Source organism: Hippopotamus amphibius, chromosome 8 (genome assembly GCF_030028045.1).
Source record: "Hippopotamus amphibius kiboko isolate mHipAmp2 chromosome 8, mHipAmp2.hap2, whole genome shotgun sequence".
Classification (NCBI taxonomy): Eukaryota; Metazoa; Chordata; class Mammalia; order Artiodactyla; family Hippopotamidae; genus Hippopotamus; species Hippopotamus amphibius.
The window spans coordinates 78885110-78905520 of NC_080193.1; the positions used below are offsets into that span (position 1 = coordinate 78885110).

The 20411-nt window shown below is 40.1% G+C and overlaps 1 protein-coding gene across 1 annotated transcript in view; it reads left to right on the forward strand.

Moving 5' to 3' along the window:
* The window catches only part of DNER (delta/notch like EGF repeat containing), a 317177-nt gene that overhangs the window by 238665 nt on the left and 58101 nt on the right, over window positions 1-20411 (forward strand). Inside the window, exon 8 of the mRNA XM_057746038.1 lies at window positions 5809-6033. Within this exon, the coding sequence (XP_057602021.1) occupies window positions 5809-6033 (225 nt within the window). The remainder of the gene's footprint in view (window positions 1-5808; window positions 6034-20411) is intronic.

Here is a 20411-nt window from a genome sequence, read left to right on the forward strand (position 1 = left end):
CTTTGTATCCTGGTATTTTGCTAAATTTACTACAGCCCAGACATCAAGTATTACAGCAAAGATTAGAGGTTTGGAGCATGGATTTGGGAGTCAGACTGCCTGGGCTCAAGTCCTTTTTCTGCCATTTACTAGCTGTGTAACCTTAGTCAAGTTGCTTGATCTTTCTCTGCATCTGTTTCTCTTTCTGAAAAGGAAATGATAGTATTTAGCTCACAGAGTTAATGCTAGGGTTAAATGAGTTAATATGGTTGAAACTCTTGGAACAGTGCTTGGTATGTATGTACAGGTGTTAGCCATTAACAGACACAGTTTCAACAGACTGTCCTTTTGAGCCTGTGCAAAAGACTGTCACAGATGTTCCTGCTCGTCCTCTCCTCCCTCAGCTGTTTGCTCTAGGACCCCACCTCCATGTATCAGCCTCACCAGATGGCCCAATAACTGTGCATATGTTTAGAGAACAGTGTGTGAGCACCTTAGATTCCAGCACACTCCCTCTTAGATGTACTCAGGACTCCACCATGAAGGATTCATGCAAATGTAAAATTTGATCATGTTCCAGAGATTGGCTGATAGGCCAGCTTCCTTCCAGTTTCCCTAACCACAAACTCTGGACACAGGCAGTTTGGAATCTCCCCAGAACCACTGCTCAAAGGAAGGAGAATCCAACATTTATTGAGCTCCACATATAATTTTATTTAATCCTACAGAGCAGGGATCATCTCCATTTTTTAGGTAAGAAAATTAAAGGACAAAATGATTAAGTACCTTGCTCAAGGTCACACACTAGTAAGAAGATTCAAGCTTTGGTTTCCTGGCTCTGAATTCTTTGTGTTACGAAAGTTTGTTCCTTTCTCTCTTAGGAAGCTCATCAAAGAGGTGGCCAATGAAGATGTGAGTCACTTAGAAAACAATGTCATATGAGTAAGAGGGTAACAATTGCTTAGGTGATAGAAGGAAATAGAGAATTTGCTGATCAAAGCAACAGTCTCTTGGTCAGCTTGGACTTCTATAACAAAACACTACTGACTTGGTGGCTTGAACAGTCACAGTTTACGTATTACAATTTTGGAGAATGGGAAGCCTGAGATCAGGATTCCAGCATGGTCAGATTCTAGTGAGCTCTCTTCCTTGCTTGCAGATAGCTGCTTTCTTGCTGTGTCTTCAGTAGCAGAAAGAGGAAGCTCTGGTGTGTATTCTTCTTACAAGGTCACTAATTCCATCATGGGGGATCCACCCTCATCTAATCCTAATTACCCCCCAAAGGCCATCACATTGTGGGGTAGGGCTTCAAAATATTAATTTTGAAGGAACACAAACATTTAGTCCATAGCAAATAATATTTTGAAAATTGGCTCAGAATTTAATCTGTGAATCCCTTTTCTCATGCTCATTAATAATCTTGTGAGCTGGGAAAATTATCCCATAATTGCCCTATAGCACATGGATCTCCATAAAGTGTATTGGGATACACCTTGAGTTCATTTTTGCTGTGTCATCATCCTATATAACAGAATGGCATTTTATGTTACATTATATATTTTTAAACTAGGTAATATGTCAAAGGTGTCTTCTCTCTTCAGCATATACTGAGGTATATTAGGATTCTCTGAAAATATAAAATATTATTTGGATCTCATCTTGTTTTTATATTTTCTTGAAATGGTAGAAAAGAGAAATTTTAATTGTAATAAAATGCAAGATTCCTGATTCAACAGCAGTGAACCTTTCAGATATTCAATTCAATAAGCATTTATTGATTGCTTCTTTAGTTAAATTTTCTTCCAGTATATAATCAATACCTCTTTCAAGTTTTTTACATAAAGCAAAGGAAAACAGAAGTCTCCCTCTGGCCTACATTACTATTTGTATATAATGCTGTGTCTCCTGTTACATTGTATCAGTTGGTTTTTGCTGCATAACAAACTACCTCAAAAACTTAGTGGTTAAAACAACAATTATTTATTTAGCTCATGATTATTATGGATTGGCAATTTGGGCTAGATTTCAGATGGCCACAGGCCAGATTGATTGGTGGTTATCTGGTCTGGCGGGGGGCTCACTGGGCTGTCTTGCTTTGTCCATAGGGTCTCTTGTCTTCTATAGGGCTGGCCTGAGCCAGCTCACCTGGCTTCTAGTGAGAGTTCAGTGACATTTTTGACAACTCCCGTTTTGATATTCTCTTTTCCATTGTTTTCAGTGGCACTTTCCTCTCCTGGTTTCCCTCCTCTTTCTTAAGATAGATTTTTCTGTCCATCCACCTGTCCATCTGTCTGTCTGTTCCTCCCCTGGGAATCATAAGCCTCCCCTGGGAATCTCCTCCTGCATTTTTCATTGCAATTGGTAACAACACCACCTACATATTTCCCTAATCTGGAAAACCTGGGAATCACATTATAATTATTGCTGCTTCTTATTGAACATTGACTATTTGCCAGTCACTGTACCATGACCAGACTATTTGTCTGCCATAGATTTTTACATTTAAGCTTCATAAACACTATATGTTGTAGACATTACTGTCTTCATCCCATGAAACAGATGAAGGTGATTAAGTACTTGCCCATGATCCCACAGTTTAGTGGGCAGAGATGGTTTTTGAACCCAATTCCTTCTGGCTCCAAAGCCTGTGTTTAACATCAAGTCACACTGAGAAACCACATAAACAGGGCTCACAGACATGTTTTATTTACCAGAGAAATGACTTAACATTTTAAATACTAAGGGTTCAAACAAGAATCTGGATTTCAGATATTTCTTGAAAATTCAGAAGATCTGGTAACTGGCCTCATATTCAAATGGCAGCAGTTGGCTGCATGGGGGTGGTGGCCACCCCCTTTGGAAGGTCATGCGTTTTCCAGTTTGCCACAGTCCCTGCCACTCCCTGCTGCCTTACAGTTGGCCCACTTCCTTCATCAACATGGTCTGACGGACTCCTGCTGGCATTTGAGTTTTTGACTCCTGCTACATTGTGTCCCTAGGCCCTGCCCTCTCTTCAGTTCTTCCATCATCCAATTGGTCCCTGAACTGACAATGTTATGTTACTTGCAAAATCATTGTCCAATCTGTCTCACATTCTTTATCCCTATTGCTACAAATTGGTCCTTATAACCTCTCACTTCAATTACTCTAGTAAATACCTGGTTTCCTGCTTCCAGTCTCAATCTCCACTAATTCACTCTCCACGTTGCTTGCAATTAGACATATCAAAAACATGCAAATAGTTGATGACCAGTGACCTCAGAATGAAGTGCAAGCTCCTTAGTGTGGCATATAAGACGTTCATGACCTGGCCTCTGACTGTGCCCTCATTTATATTCACTTTCCATCTCCTCTTGGCCTTATTTAAATATTGGCTCTCCCCAGAGTCATGACCCTTCACATTTCCTCACCTTTTTATCCATCTTTCTTTCTACTTGGAATATTCTACGTGGATCATATTAATATTTGAAACTGAGTATATCAGTGTGAATCTAGAGTGATTACTTTCCTAAAATTCATTTTTCCTTTATTTTGACTTGATTAGTAAGTCTTCTGTTTCTTCTTTCACCAATATCCAAGCATAATAGAAACACAAGTCCTGGTTATGTTTACACATCATAACATTTTCTTAATTGGGGCATCGTTGACTTCTCTTCTGTGTAGTATAGTGGAGAATTAAGAGCTTGGGCTTTGTATCCTAGCTCTGCCATCAGCTAGCTAGGTAGACTTGAACAGGATACTTCACACTTCTGTGTCATCATTAACTCATCTGTAAAATAAGGCAACTATCTTGTATCGTGTAGTAACCCCAGAGTTGAATGAAATAAAGCATGTGAAGGCTTAGAACCGTCTGGTGCACCTCAGCCCCTAAGTGGATGTCTGCGGTTGCTTTTATTATTACCATTTTTCATTCATTCATTCAGCATTGGACCGGGAACTGTTCTAGGAATTTTGATATATATCATTTTAGAACCCACAAAGACCTTATGAAGAAAATAATTTCAGCCCTGTTTTGGGGGTAAGGCAGTAGAAGATGAGGGAGGTAAGGACTTGCTTTGATTGTTCAATTTGTCATATAGTGATACGTGTTTAAGTATGTTCTTTTCATTCAGAGTAAAATGGAATACATCTCATGAAGAATGGAGTTACATTCCACTCTTGGCTGCAAAGGGACTCTTTGGAGAATTCAAGTGTTATTAAAATGGATTGTGTGGTACATTTTTAGTATGATATTTAAAATTTAAAAGCTACAGAAAAGTTTATAAAATGTCAATAACATTGGATTTTTAAAAATTTTCAATTTCTGTACAGAAAAATGTCAAGTTGATTATGCCAGTTTATGAGTGATGCTTTAAATAAAATCTGGGAACTATTTTTGTTTGTTTTATGTTTTCACTGTGTCCTTAACAACAAAAATTGCCAATATTGCTAAGAATTCTGTGTGAATATAAATTTCAGTCTAGATAAGAAAAGTGAAATAGAATATTGGAATACAAACTGTATATGAGAAAAATTATTTAAATTTGTTTCTAAAATTTGAATAGTCTTAATTTTCAAACCGCTCTTAAAATATTAAAAGAATAGGTTTTACCAAGGTATTGTTTAAGACCAACTTGGACACAAATACCTACAGATTTACATATATATGTATGTATAATTTAAAAAAAAATTTTTAAACTGAAGTATAACTGATTTACAATGTTGTATTAGTTTCCGATGTACTGCAAAGTGATATATGTATATTTCAGATTCCTTTCTATCATAGTTCATTACAAGATATTTAATATGGTTCCCTGTGCTATACAGTAAGAGTATGTATAAATTTTTAAATTGAGAAATACTGAAACATATACACAAAACAAATAAAAATCACCTGCACAAGAAATACATTTAAGATTTAAAAGATTGAAGCTTTATTGAGGTACAGTTTACATACCATAAATTTCATTCATTTTAAGAGTACAGTTAAGTGCTTTTTCATAAATATACGGAGCTGTGTAACCATCACCACAATCCACGATCCAATATTAGGACATTACGTCAACCCTGGCAGATCCTTCTGTCCATTTTTGGTCAATCCCTCCTCCCACCCCAGTCCCAGGCAACCACTCATCTACTCTCTATATCTATAGATTTACTTTTTCTGGACATTCCTTATAAATGGAATCTTGCACTTAGCATATGTTTTTTAGGTCATCCATGTTGGAGCACATGTCAGAACTTAATTACTTTTTGTTGCTGAACAGTATTTCATTCTATAGATACACCACAGTTCATTTTTCATTACGATAACCACAGTTTTGAAAAGCACATATTCAAGAAACTGTTAACAGTGGGTGCTTCTAGAGAAAGGAGTGAGGGACAAAGGGATAAAGGTGGGAGAAAGATTTTTGTTATTGTTTACTATTTTATATGGGTTTTTAAATTTAGGATATCTTTATCTATTAAAACAAAGTAAGGAATATGTATTAAATAAGAGGTAAAATCCCTCCACTGACCCAAATCCTACCTTCCTGAAGGTAATCACCATTAATTTATTTTAGGCATCTTTCTAGGCTATACATACACACACGTATACATATACATATATGTATGTCCCTGTTCATCTGTACGTCTAAGAAATGATGTATTTTATATTTCAACCAAAATGGAAACTCAGGGCTTCATAATTTAACCTCTGTTTACCAAAGCTAAGAAAACCCACCTTGTTGCGTTGGGCATTAGTCAATTCACAATGGAGAAGAGTTAAGAACAGCAGCCCCAGTTTCTTGGTTAAGCGTAGCGCGGTTTAATTTTTTAATCCCTCCCCTCTTCTGCATCTTCCCACAGGCTACTTGGGCTCTGCCTGCGAGGAGAAGGTGGACCCGTGCGCCTCGGGGCCCTGCCAGAACAACGGGACCTGCTATGCTGACGGGCTGCACTTCCGCTGCAGCTGCAGCGCGGGCTTCACGGGCCCGGCCTGTGTGCAGCTCGTGGACTTCTGTGCGCTCAGCCCCTGCGCCCACGGCACCTGCCGCAGCGTGGGCACCAGCTATAAATGCCTCTGTGACCCAGGTGGGTACGATGCACGGACCGGAAGTGCTTTCTTTCCGCAATCTCAAAGCCTTTTAACATTTTTTTTGCATTTGAGCACAGGTTGGCCGGCTGCATGGGTTTACCTATCGGTCTAAGTGAACCCCACTCCTGTAAGACACCCTTTCTTTTTTTTTTTTTTTTAAGTCACTATGATTTATTTATTCTATGACACTCTTTCTTTTTAGACTTGCCTTAGGCAGACATTGAAAAATACCCTTTCTCCTTTTCATGAGCATTTCACAGTCATTATGAAAAAGAAGAAAATACAAGTAAGCAAAATGAAGAAAATTAAAAACAGGCTTAATCTTATAACAGCTTAATTATTTTGGACAATTGACTATAGGTCGCTCCAGAGCTTTAACTGTATTTTTATTACTGGGTTCTGAGGTTAACAAAATGTTTTTCATTTTAATGTGCAAACAAAGCAGAATACAGTCCCTTCAGAATTTTATCTTCTTTTAAAATTCTTACTCAGGGCACAGTCCATGTTAGGGGATCTGTAACTTCCTGCGTAAGTGTTCAAAAGTTCCATCATTTACTTTCCAAATGTCTTCTCTATTTGTATCGCTGAGGGTTTATTGTGAAAGTTTTGAGACTCAGAAGTCAGAGTGGTTACCAATTAAAATTTGTGTCTGCACAGCCTCCTGGTGTGGTCTGAAAAGAATGCACGCGGGCAGCTCTTTCTTTCCTCTGGTTTCTATTCTGCCCGTGTCTGCATCCTTGCACGAGCTGGATCTTTAGAATGTTTCCCAGCACAGAGATCTCCCCACCCCTCCTCCCACATCTCTGGCATGTCAGCGTGGCTGGCCAGTCCCTGGTTTGCTTGACTCCTGGTTCTGCCCATGCAGTGCCCTCCGCCTGGAGTATGTGCTCCCCATCACCCCATCTCATCTGCAAACTTCCCCTTCCGGGGCTGAATCAGCTTTCCTTTCTCTGAGTTCCCACAGTCACCCACAATATCCCTTTCCTGGGGTAATTACACATGGGGTAGTAATAATCCCCTCAGCCACGATCTGGAACAGAACCTCAGAGCATCCTCCACACCTGTCTCCTGGGAGTCCTGGTTCCCTCACTGATCCCCATGGAGAAGAATCACTTGTCACAGGATGGGGAGGCGACTTTGTTTCTCCTTTCCTCTCCTCTGACTTCCGTTCTTAAGCATATTAAATTTGCTCTTATATTTAGTTGGTATATTTTTAAAACTTGAAATGGGACGTAGTTATTTAAAGATACATGTGACATTTTAGTAATATCAAGTAGAGTTTGTGGTCCTAAATAGAAAATATGCCTCCTAGTGTCTCTGTCTACACAGGGAGGAGTAGCCAAGGGTGGGAGAAAGGCCCATGAGACCCCCACTCACTGACTATCACTACAGGAACTTACAGGGCATTTCTGGGCCTTGGTATTTATTTTCACAAATAACGTCTTAGATGCTCATCAGTTCAGCTGCAGTTGGGGTCACAGACTAGACCTGGGAAAGTTACTGACCATGTCCTTTTGCTGACTGTGATCTTCTGTTGTGTGTGAGGGCATCAAATGAGAGGCCCACAGCACGTTTCCTGGTGTGGAGAAATAAGAGCTATTGTTTCTTTCCATCCACGGAGATTCCAACACTTTTTCTCAAGACAAAAGGGTGAAATATTGAAACCAGGCAGGACCCTGTGGGGCTCCTGGGCACGGAAGCCTTTCTGTGTTCCCCGTTCCTTGTTTGTAGGGAGCAGACTCCAGCCTCCATGACCTTCCCTGAGTTCCAGAGGGCAGATTGCTAATCAGGGAAGGGAGGAGGTGCAGCCTTGGGGCAGGGTCCTGCTTCCGCCTCAAGGGTTATGCATAACAATATCTTTGAGCTCTTTATAGAATTAAAGGCCCCAACAAATGGAAGATGTCAGCATTCTTCATTCCAGATTAAAGCAACCAGAGATGCTTTTCAAGAAGACCACCTAGGACCAGATTAAAGGAGTGCAGGCCCTGCACTACCCTAATCTTATCAGCAACCCCACCCTTGAACTGTTGCTATAAAACTCCTCACCAAATCCTCCCAGGTTGGGACACACAGTTTTTGAGGGCAAGAGCCCACTGTGTCCCCCTTTGCCTGGCAAAGCAATAAAGCTCTTCTTTTCTATTTCTCCCAAAACTCCATCTGTGAGATTCGATTTGGCACCAGTGCACAGAGGCTGAGTTTTTGGCATCAGTATCTCCTGTCGAAGGACTCCCCCCCACCCCCCGCCCCCCTTCTTTGCTCAGACTTCATTCATGACCATTTGGAGCATTTAGCCTGGTAAAGCCAATGCCCAGGCTCTAAGAAGACTTGAAAAAACCTGAAGAAGCATGAATTCCATTCCTTGATGCTGGCATTTATTAGGCAGTCCCCCGGGGAAGAGCCCTGAAGTTCTGTCAGAGCTCTCTCATCAAACTTGGGAGGGGAGATAAAATTGCTTTTAGAGGGGTTGCTTCCTCAGATCATTAGGTGACATTGTGTGAAATAAAAAAGGCATCTTAACATCTGGCAAGAATTTACATTTTAAGAGGTGAAAATGACAATTCTCTGAATGGGAAATTTCTAGTCTTAATCTTTTGGAGCATGTAATTGCTTTACCACTAGTTTGCATAATAGAAGAATCTCATGAGAGTAGGTAAAATTGGGTGTCTAGCTGAAGAACAGCATGGCTGATCCTCTTTACAGAGAGTGAACGGACCCCATTTCATAAAACGGCAGCAGATTGAAATCATGTCAGGTTGATAATTAGCTCCCATCTGACAAATGCCCTTTGGATGACTGCAAATCAGATTTGCCAGGTGCTTTATTTTCAAACCTCATTTTTAGCTTATCAAACTAGGGAGTTCTGATGGGATTTTAGTATTAAATAATAAAATGTCAGCCGTGAGTAATCGTTGAAATGTTATCTTTCAGTGACTGCGTTAAGTGATAGGCCACATGTACTCTAAAAAAATTGCAAATTGTAATCTCCTAAAGACTGAGAACTTGGAGCCCAACAAACATTGTGGAAAGCAGGGCCATAGTGCCTGGAGTGGCCTGGGGCCTGCGGTTGCCCTTACAGGTAGAAGATGATGTCTCATGTGTTCTGATAGCTGTGGTGGCGTCTAGAGATGCCATTTGGATGCTGACCAGTCCTGGAAGGAATCCCTGATAAGAAAGGAGGTGGTTGACTGAGTTCACTGGTCTTAGCCCCTGCCTGATGCACTGGAGTTATTACTTTCACCTTGTTTCTTGAATCGAATGAACCCTGCCATTACAGAGTGTGCCTTGAGTTACTATTTAAGGAATTTATAGTATAAAGCATTAGAGGATTTTTACATGGGAATACAAATAACAGTTTTCTTTTTTTTCATGAATAACCTTAGATGCTCATCAGTTGTCACAGCCTAGTCCTGGGACGAGTTGCTGCCCGTGTATCTCTGCTGATTCTTCTCCATCATAGGGCTGGCAACTCAATAGGACCATCCGGAATGTAAAAGAAAGGATGTTTAGACTTTTTTCCAACTGCCTTTTTAAAAGGAAATTATATTTATAAGAATCTCAGATACTGTTTTTTCTATTTTTGACATCTTTCCACGTGGCTGTATTTCTGGTCTGGATGACCTAAAAGACACAGGTGGCATTGCTTCCTTCTGTTAAACTCAGACTTGGCAATGTCAGCACTCTGATAGCATCTGCTGGAAACAGAATCTAAGATAAGACTTAACTATCAGGATTTTTATAGCAATTTAACAGCAGTAAAGAAAAACGCACACCTACAATGGTATGAAAACATTAGCTTGGTAATGAATACCTAATTGCTTTAAGATTCTTGGATAAGTACAGAGGATAATTTTCATCTTTTATTAACTAGGAAACCTTATCAGGTTTACTAGGATGAAGACAATTTTTGTGTTTAATGTGTTCTACAGGGGTCCCGGTCTGTATATCACATTATTCTTGAGTGTTGTTGCTTTTATAGAATATATTGCCTCCTTTCCCCACATTCTAATCCTGTTATCATGCCCTTCCTTTGTTATATTTCAAAATATGATAACTGTCCTCACCAGCCCTCACCATCAGGAACCCAGATAGAATCCTGTCTATCTTGCTGCGGCCATAGCAACTTTTCAGAGTCTGTACTCTGCCTAAAAACGTTTAAATCTCTACATTGAGATCATGACGACACTACAAATTGAGAAAGAGAAGAACAGCCCCTGATGTCTGGGGGCTTGTTGGACAAGCAGGCCTTGGAGTTGTTAGGAGCTGGCCAGGTGCTCACAGCTGGGCTGTGGTGTCTCCTGTTGGACATAAAGACACATATACTGACACTGGACACCACCCTCGGACACGGTCACTTATAGGCCATGATAAAGTGAGATAAGACCATTTCATAATGTAGTCTAAGTACAGATAAAAACAAGGTCACCATACAACCCACAAAATACCAAACATCCCATTTTATTGCAAATAAAATGAGGGCCACCTGCTTCTTCACCAGTTGCAGCTTTAGCCTTGCTCTAGCCTACCTACCCCAACCCATAGACAAAATTTATTGAAATACTCAGGCATAGAATTGTTTCTGCTTTCTGGCAACATCCAGAGTGAATCCTCCCCAAGTCACCCAACCAGAGTTCGAATCCTATAATAAGCCCCACCTAACACCCTCTGACTGATACAACCTGAGATTCCCCTTGCTGCAGTGAGTTACAAACCCAACTGGCTCAACTACAGTTTTGTCCTTGGTGGCCTTTCGTTTGAGAGCATTGGCAGGACTTAATTGATTAAAATGCTCAAAATATTGAGGGTTCCAATTGGTTGAATTTTTACATTAACAACAGTTCAATCAGAATTTCAGGTGAATTAGAAACTGAAATATTGTTTGGATTTATATGCAGGGGAAGGTTGCTATGGAATAACAGTCCTAGGTGGGGGTGGAGGGGGGAATGTTCAGAGAACAGGAGATCCAGTGGGCTGCAGCATAAGATCACTGGATGCAGTGATGGGCAGTAAGGCTGAAAATGCTGTTTGGGGCAGACTGGGAGAATCTAGATGCTAAGGAGTTTGGAAAATGAAGACTTGGAAACATTTAGCATTAGTGGTGTATGTGAACGGATCTATGTTTTTGAAAGATTATTTTGATAGAATTGGGTGATTTCAAGAAAGATTGGGTGACTTTCAGAAAGATTATTCTGATAGAATTGGATATTACAGTAGAGAAAAGATGATGAGACAGGAGATCAGTCAGGAAGCTCAGGTGAGTGGAAGTGAGGTCTTGAACTTACGGTGGTGGGAATGGAAAGGATGGACATGAACTCTGTTTGAGGAGCGGTATCACCTGAGTTTGGTTTTTTGTTGAATGTAGGGAGCATGAAGTCAAAAGTATCACTGAGACTTTAACTTGGGTAACTCAGAGAAACAGGAAAATGTGCAGAAGGCTTTTGGGAACAGCAGGTCAACCAAGTGGATGTGCCAGTAAATAGTTGTTACTTGAAACTGGGACTGGGTCCTGAGGCTGACACCAGGGAGATAAGGATGGAATTCCTGGTGTGTCGGTGCTAGAGAAAGTCAAGGGAACTATTAAGATGGATGGGCGAGAGTACAAACAGAGAGGGGAAAGATTGGTGAGAGTGTTAGGGAATTCTTGCACTGAGATGGGAGCTAGATAGCAGCAGAAGAGGTAGGAGGAGGGGGCATGGACTGGGAGGGTCTTTGGGAGAGGGTGGAGCCACGGAAGTTCGTGGGATGGGAGGATGGGGGAGTGGGAGGGGCGGGACACTGCCCAGGGGTGAGGAGCTGAGTCAGACTTGCCCTGACGGCCAGACACTAAGGGACCTGTCCTAATGGTGTTCACAATTCCCACCATGGCCATTCTTCATCTCCATTTGGTTTTGATTCTAATTTCGGGGCATGTTCAGGGAGACTTTGTGATATTTGCCTTCTTTAGGCTAGTGACCTGAGGGATTAATACAAGGGCAGGAAGGACAGTGAGAATGAGTGAAGGGCACTTGCTGGTGCTGCATAAGGAATTTTGATGAGATTCTTGACATTAAAAATCTATCCGCAATCTATTTAACCTCGCTTTAAATGGCTAATCCATATGTATGAAAGTGCTAATGAACTGGCCTTTAATTAGGAGGGATTTCTGCTCCCACAGCTCCCCTTCAGATTCAAATCGTTCAGAATTCATTCTTGGCTGAACTATTGTAGAAAAAATATGAGATTTACCTACTGGTAGTAGGAGTTAGCATAGTCTGTGAGGACTGCAGAAATCATTTTACATCTTCTTACCTGGAATGAAAGTCAGAAATGGCAGCTGATAACAGGTTACATCACTGACCAATGCATTTCTGAGGGTTTGAAGCACTGCCAACACATTATTTCAGGAAATTCTCTTCAAGCTTATGGCCATGGAAATCAGATGGGGACTTATTTAAGACTATTTTGTCACTAAGCCATTGACTCCTGCTTTGTGGTTGGAAGTTATTATGGTCCAATCGCTAACATTTTTCGGAGAACTTACGGTGGTGGGAATGGAAATGATGGACATGAACTCTGTTTGAGGAGCGGTATGAATCTGGAATTTAGAATTGACCTTTGGCACACCTTGCCTCCCCTACCAGGTGTGATGGAAAGGGCTCTGGGCTTGGAATTGAGTAGAACCGAATTTCAGTGCCAGCTTTATCACTGATCAGCTACAACTGGCTTCTGTTAGCCTTGGTTTTCTCTTCCTTAAAATGGGGATAAACATAATGAAGCTCAAATGAGATGTGGATGATGGAGCAGTAGTTCAAGTAGCGTCAGTGTCAGATATTCCCTGTCCTGGCTTTGATTCTTGTTTTTTTTTTTTCGGATGGCTGTAGAGTCAGCCTCACAGTGGTCTATTTATATATTTATTTATTTATCTTATTGAAGTGTAGTTGATTTACAGTATTGTGCCAATCTCTGCTGTATAGCAAAGTGACTCGTTATACACATATATACATTCTTTTTTTATATTCTTTTCCATTATGGTTTATCATAGGATACTGAATATAGTTCCCTGTGCTATCCATTAGGACCTTGTTGTTTATCCATTCTAAATGTAATAGTTTGCATGTACCAACCCCACACTCCCAGTCCATCCCTCTCCCTCCTCCCCTCCCCATTGGCAACTGCAAGTCTATTCTCTATGTCTGTGAGTCTGTTTCTGTTTTGTTGATAGGTTCATTTGTTGTACTCTGATTCTTTTCATAGGAGGTTCAAGGTTGGAGTCAGACTAGAGATGGAATCAATTTTCGTGGTCATGGTGGACATTCTCGAATGATGGATTAAGTCCAGCTTTGTGCAGATTAAGAGATTGCTCACTGCCTTGGCTCGTTGTGACTGCAGTGACAAAGGTTTAAGTGCCAGGGGCTGGACAAAGCTCTTTAACTGGAATGGCTACTTGAATCCCCAGGGTCCTTATGAAGTGGGGCCTATAGTTGCCGCCATTTCTATGCCATAGTGAAGAATGAGGCTGAGATTGCCATTGGCAGCCTCTGTTATCTCAAAGTAAACAGGAAATGGGGTCAAGCTGTGATCTTGACGCACAGGTGATGAATAACTGGCTACGGAAATGAAACACTTAACCAGATTTTGAAGTGGTAGTTGTCTAATAGCTTCCTCAAATGATCACATTAAGTTGGTATTTGTCAGGACATTGATTCGGCTTTGTGGATCCTGGTAATGCACTTTCTCCCTGCTGGCTTTGCCTAGAGGAGCTTCCATCTATGAGAACCTACTACACTGAGACTCTGCTGAACACATAAATATTTTCTCTTATTTCTTGTATTTGAGGATGAGGAAACAGGTGTCGAGAGTCTAAATAACAGGAGGTAGATGTGATAGAGCCCCCAGTTTAACCTAGATTTGCCTAACACTGAGCTCTTGACCAAGAGGCTAGACCTAGCAGAAGCCTAGCTGTGCCCCACAAGTTACGTGTGAATGTGGACACATTTATGCTGGATGCAATCGCAAGAACAAGCTTCTAGACGCCCTTCATCTCAGCATAGCTTCAGAGATGGGGCTCTAAGTGGACACCTCAAAGCCAAGCTTGGTAAGTGGCCTTGATTTTGGTCCAACAAGTGACTCTTGAGCAATAGTTTGTTACTTCCCAGCACAGAGCAACACAACTTTGACTTTTAAGGAAATTGAACTGCTTGTAAGTAGGTGAGCCTCTTCTGGTTTTTCACTCAGATTCAGAGGCTTCACAATTGATGCTGAGGGCTATCTGTGACTGAGACTTATGATTTCATTTAACCCGATGTCTGCTAGATGCACCTAATTAAAGAAACTGCTCCTCCACAGTGCTCTTACATGTTTGAAAATATAAATTTTCCCAATAGAAAAAAAATCACAGAATTTGTGTTTGCTTCAAAGAGGAATAAGGGGTGCAAATAATCTCAAATAATTTTTAAAAGTAACACTGTCTTGGACTGTTTTGCCTCTAAACTTTATTCTTTTTATTGTAATGATTTCAAATATTTATGTATTTCTAAAGAGGAGGCAGTATAGAAACATGCCAGGGTTCAGAACACCCAATCCGGGTTCCAAAGGATATGCAGGTGGTAAAGATTTTTAAAAAATAATATTGACTTTGTTAGCTATAAAAAAATAGCTGAATGGGTGAGTGTAGAACAGTAATATTCCAGCTTATAAATACTAGGATTTCAGGACTAATCTAATGAAGAGAAACCATTGTTCCTTTTTATAACTCTAAGCTAATGACAGCAACAACTAATGCTATTGTAGAGCGTCACCGTTTACAGCTCCTTTTAACAATTAGTGTTTAATGTCTCACTTGGTTTCTAGTACCAGTAGGAGATACAGAGGATAAAACATGTGTGAGACATCAGTTACTGATGTCAATGATGTGCATACAAATATTTTTTTCAATGTGTAAAAGAAGGTCAGAAATCTACAGTTTAATAAAAACTCATTCATTCCCTATTTCCTTCCTTCATTCAATAAACAAACAAACAAACAAAACACAAGAAAACAAAAAAGAAAACAAAAAAACCCACTGCCCTTCCTGTGACTTAAATGGGAAATGCAGGCATAACCACGTGACAGATGTGTCACCCTTCAGCTTCGGTAGTCTCTCCTGATGGGCACCTCTCACTGCTGGGGTCTCCAATGTTTAGCAGCTCTTTGATCTTTTTTCTTACCACCCGAATCTCTGGAAGCTTCCTGTACTGATTATTTTATGCATGGATGCCTTTGATGCTGTTTCTGTTAACCTGGCCCTGGTAATATCCTTGTAATAGTCTTTCCTCTTCAAACTTTTTTGGTTTTTTTTGTTGTTGTTCTTGGCCTGAGATAGCTCTGATGGCCAGAATTTCAGTATCACTCTTTCCCACCAGCCTGCCTCAGTGACAGTGATTTTCCATCATTATCAATGATGGAGCATCTGCTGGGCCTCAGAACCCCAGGGTTCTAAACCCTATGACAATGTGCTGTTATAGGTGATGTCTGAGATATAGTGTGACTGATGGTGGCATGCAGCCTGAGTCCCAATTAGACAACCAATAAGGAGATTTGTCTGCATGTTCTGTTTTTTCTGACCTTCTAGCCTTCAAGATGCTTTTAAATTCTCCATCGATTTGGATTTGTATAAAACCTGGGGACAGTGCCCTGCACTTCTTCCATTGTTTTTCCATCACAGCCATGGGTTTTCAGTGTGAAAGCACACACGTGAAAGTTGCTTCCTGTACTGAGTGCTTTTACAAAATTGCTTCAGTTTTAATGACTCTTCAGAGCTCTTAAGTTTGCCTGAAGCAGATAGATACATAACCTCTTTTTCATTTCAGCACATAGTCAACTCAAGCACTTACTGAGTTTTTAGAACAGCACATCCCCTCCCATGTCACCCAAGCGCTTCCTTATGTAATGTTGCACTGCTCTGTTTAAAATCCCATTTGGCTTCAAAAGGTTGCCTGGAGAGATCCTTAGCTGCTTGAACTGAAGTTTTAATAAGATGCTATTACCAGGATCCCATTTCATTTTATTTTTTTCTCTACCACAAGGTTTTTGACGGTACAGATCAAAGTGAATGTCCCAGGTCTAATTCATTAGTGAAAGTGTTTCTTTTAGGTTGGATAAGTCCAACTGACAAGAAGTCTGGACTAAGGAATATATAGAGCCTGGTGGTATGACTCCCCTTCATCCACCTAACACCCCCAACCCACCGCCCAAATACCTTTGCTACCAGCTCTTTGATGCCTAAAAGTTTATGTCTGTGGTTTTGTTTCTTTAAGTTAGGCATTGTTCCCAGTAACTAAACTTTAGTATCAGTTAGCTACTGTTGAGTAACAAATCACTCCAATAATTTGGTGGTTTAATGCAACATTTATTGCTTATATTGTAATTCTGTGGTTCATAACTTGGGCAGTGTTAACTAGGGTATCTCTTTTCTGCTCCATGTGGTGTCGGTGTACTCACTTCTGCTTCTCTGGTCATCCAGCAGGTCAGCTGAACTTGGCTGGTCCTGGATAACCTCACTCACGTGTCTGGCAGTTGGCTAGAGTGTTGGGGGCAACTGGGCCACACATCTCTCATCACCCAGCAGACCAGTGTGGACTTTTTCACATGGCAGCTGGGTTCCAAAAGCAGCAAGGACAAGGCCCAGTGTACAAACACTTTTAAAAATTCTTCTTCTGTCATGTTTGCTAATGTCTCATTGGCACAAGCACATCACAAGACCAAGCCCATAGGCTTCATTGTGTAATGAGAGAAGCTACAAAGAATTTGTGGCTATTATTATTATTATTATTTTTGCAATCTACCACAATCTTGTTTGTGCTGGGAGGAGCTACAAAGAAATTATGGCCATTATTAGTTTTTTTTTTTTTTTGCAATCTACCACAATCTTAACCTAAATAAGTGGAAAATATGAGTGAGTCGTGTGTGTGGGGTGTGTGTGTGTGTGTGTGTGTGTGTACATGCTGATTTGAGGAGAAGGAAAGTTGAAAAACAAAACCAGTGTGTAGTCAGTGCTTGCTTGAGGGAGAGTTGAGGCCCCACTGAATTTGCCTACTCAACTGATAAGGAATGCCTAGGAGACAACTCTTTTCTTCACAATTCTGTGTAGATTGAACCTGATCCCTACTCTATTTCAAGGAAGTTTCATTTTCCATTTTAGATTATTATTGTACATACTCTACTAGTCTCTTAAGGCACCACATAAAACCCACACTTTTGATTTTCCACTGCTTTATGACCTCCTAAATGCATAAATGCCTTCTTATCAGGCATCCTTAATATTCATTCAGTAGAGGCAATAGGAATCGAATTTAGGATTTACTAAAATAATTGAGTTCTGACTCAAATTTATTTACATTTTGAAATTTTCTTTGTAAGCCAGTTGCCTAGAGGTACAGTTCTGGTGGTTAATCTTCCCCATGAAATTCTTTAGCTGAAGTCCTAGCTCTAACAGTCAGCTTCAGCCCTTATGAGTTTACAGCCCTTGGGGTTGGCGGCCAAGTGGGAGGTGCGTGCTTCTAAAAATATTCTTGAATGACTCTGATGCATTCCAATAGTGTTTAACAGTCTTTAGTATTCAGCATGTTTACTTGAGAATGGCAGTGACTAATAGGGAGTTAGAGGACTGTACCTTTGCAGTGTCTCTTTGACTGTCCCCAGTGATATGAGAGTGAAAGTAAATACACCCAGGGCAAAAAAAATCTACGGTCTGCATTGCAGAGTCCGTGCACCAGAATTTTCTGGAAAATCCCAATCCCAATTTTGTTTTCCATCACACAAATACCTTGGTCCCAAATTATATCTCCATGAGGCTGCATTTTATCACTAGAAAGAGTACAACTTTGTCAGATCATGTTTCCCAATTTTTGGTTTGTAAAAATCATTGTAGATTGCCATTTTCTTAAAGTTTTCAAGTTAAAAATTGTTTTCAGCTTTATTGAAATTCAATTGACATATAACTTGTTTAAGGTTAAGGTGTACAGCATGTTGAATTAATACATGTGTATACTGCAGAATAATTACCTCCAGAGTGTTAGTTAACACCTTCCTAATTACTGTTTCTTTTCTGTGGTGAGAACATTTAAGATCTACGCTCTTAGCAACTTTGAAGTGTATATTACAGTATTATTAACTATAATCACCATGCTCTACATTAGGTCCCCAGAATGTATTCATCTTATAACTGGAAGTTTGTACCCTTTAACCAATATCTCCCCGTTTTCCCCACCCCCAGCCCCTGGCAACCAGCATTCTACTCTCTGTTTCTATGAGTTCTGTCTGCCGTTTTCTGACAGTGTTCTTTTCAGCTAAAATGTTATTCCCATGGGTCAAGGAAGCTGCATCAGAGGATGTGGGAAAAAGTTGTGTTTACTAATCTGAATTTAGACTTATTTCTCCTCATTTTGAATAGGTATATATGACTCCCAGTCACACAGTGAGAAATTATAAATGTTTGCCACTTCTGTACCCTCATTACCTTCCTCATTTTGGCCTTCCTTTTCAAATTTGGCATCTGCTGTTGGTTTGGGATTTCTTTGCATCACTTTCTTCCCTGAAGCAAATCCTAAGAGAACTGTAATTTCATTTAGTCTCTGCGTCTATGGCTGGCAGGTTATTTGACTGCATGTTTCACTGTTGGTTTATTTCTATGCGTGTAACTGGTGTACGTTCTGACTGTGTGTATTACAGTTGGTTTATTGATATGCTGAGGGGAAGCCATGGCTGTTACCAAGCATTACCATACCATATCTAGCCCTTGCCATACATAATTCTTACCAGTTCCCTGCATTTTTGAGAATCGGAAGTTGGTAGGAGATGTTGTGTGCATTGCTGTTCTATAACTCAGGTGTTCTCAAACTTAAGTATGCTGATCAGAATCAGGTAGAGGGCTTCTTAAATCTCAGCGTTCTGGGCCCCACCCGCACAGTTTCTGATTCAGTAGGTCTTGAGCACGGCCTAAGAACTTGTATTTCTAACAAGTTCCCAGGTGATACTGATGCTGCTGGTCTGGGGACCACACTATGGGGACCAGTGGTCTAGTGTGATGAACACAGACACAAGCCCTTGTGAGGGCAAACAGCTCAAAAGAATATATTGTGATCACTGAGTGAGTGGTGAATTAAAATCAAATTTCACCAGGAGTTTGTGAAATAAATTCAAAGGAATGAAGCATTTAAAGAACTTTCCTCTACTTTAACCTTTTAAAATTCCTCTTCGTTAACCTATATAACATATAACATATTTTATATATATATATACATATATGCATGAGAATAGTCACCTGGGTTTTATCATCTCTCCTGTTAGAGCCTTACTCTTTGATTTTGCCCTGTCACTCATCTGTTGCCTGTGTTGCACCCAGTGTCCATCTTGGTGTGTTTGTTCGATACTGAAAGCCTCTAGAATGTGGAAGCTTTATGCCCACTTTTTCTTTTCCAAATCTCCTCATCCTCTGCCTCATCTCAACTCTAAGCCAGGTCATTTTTACATGTGTTTATACACATCCTAAATGATCAATTGAGGTTATAGGATTATGTCATTAAAATATTTTATTTATTGTTTATAACGAAACACACATGCCACAATAATCTTTAAAATCAAGTTGAAAATACTATCTTGTTGTTACACTTAAACTTGAATCCTGGTGGTTTAGTCATGGTGTTACAAGTGTTTACATTTTTAAAAATAATTTTTATAGAGTCAGTGAGAAAAATAGGCTACTTTATCGTGGATAATTTTAACTGTAGCTACTGTATGTTTAGAGGGCACATTGGTGAATTTGTAAACTATAAAGGAATAGATGAATGTTAAGCTTTATTATTAAAGGAAACAATATTTCTTCTTTAAATGTTTGCGTTCTCTCATGCCATATATTTCCCTTTTGTAAAACACATCTTTACATCTCTTCCTTTTTGTTAAACTCCCGAGTAACATTTTTTCCTTTTAGCTGATATAGATCATAGGTAGAATCCACCCTCTAGTGGCCAAAAGCATCATGAAAAGAAGACATGACAAGGCTAAAAAATTATGAAGAGATTGATTTTTGTCAAGTGACTAGTTTGCGACCTAGTTCTGAAGGCAGATCCAGGAGGAAACTTCTAGAAATGTTTAGGTCCACATAGTTAAAAAATAATTCCCAAGATGATGGACAAGTTTAAGGTTAAAAATGCCTTTAGATTTGCAAATGCTTTTGTTTAAGTGGGTTCACTGCTGAGTTCTCTGGACCTCTGAGGCCCTTCATAAGCATAGTCCCAGTTCGGCTGTGTCACCTATAACACATTCTTCCATTTATTCTTAAGTAAGTTTTGAAGGAGAATGCTATTTGTAAGGATGTAACTTAGAGTAGTGGTTGTTTGCTTTTCTACAATATATTTAATGT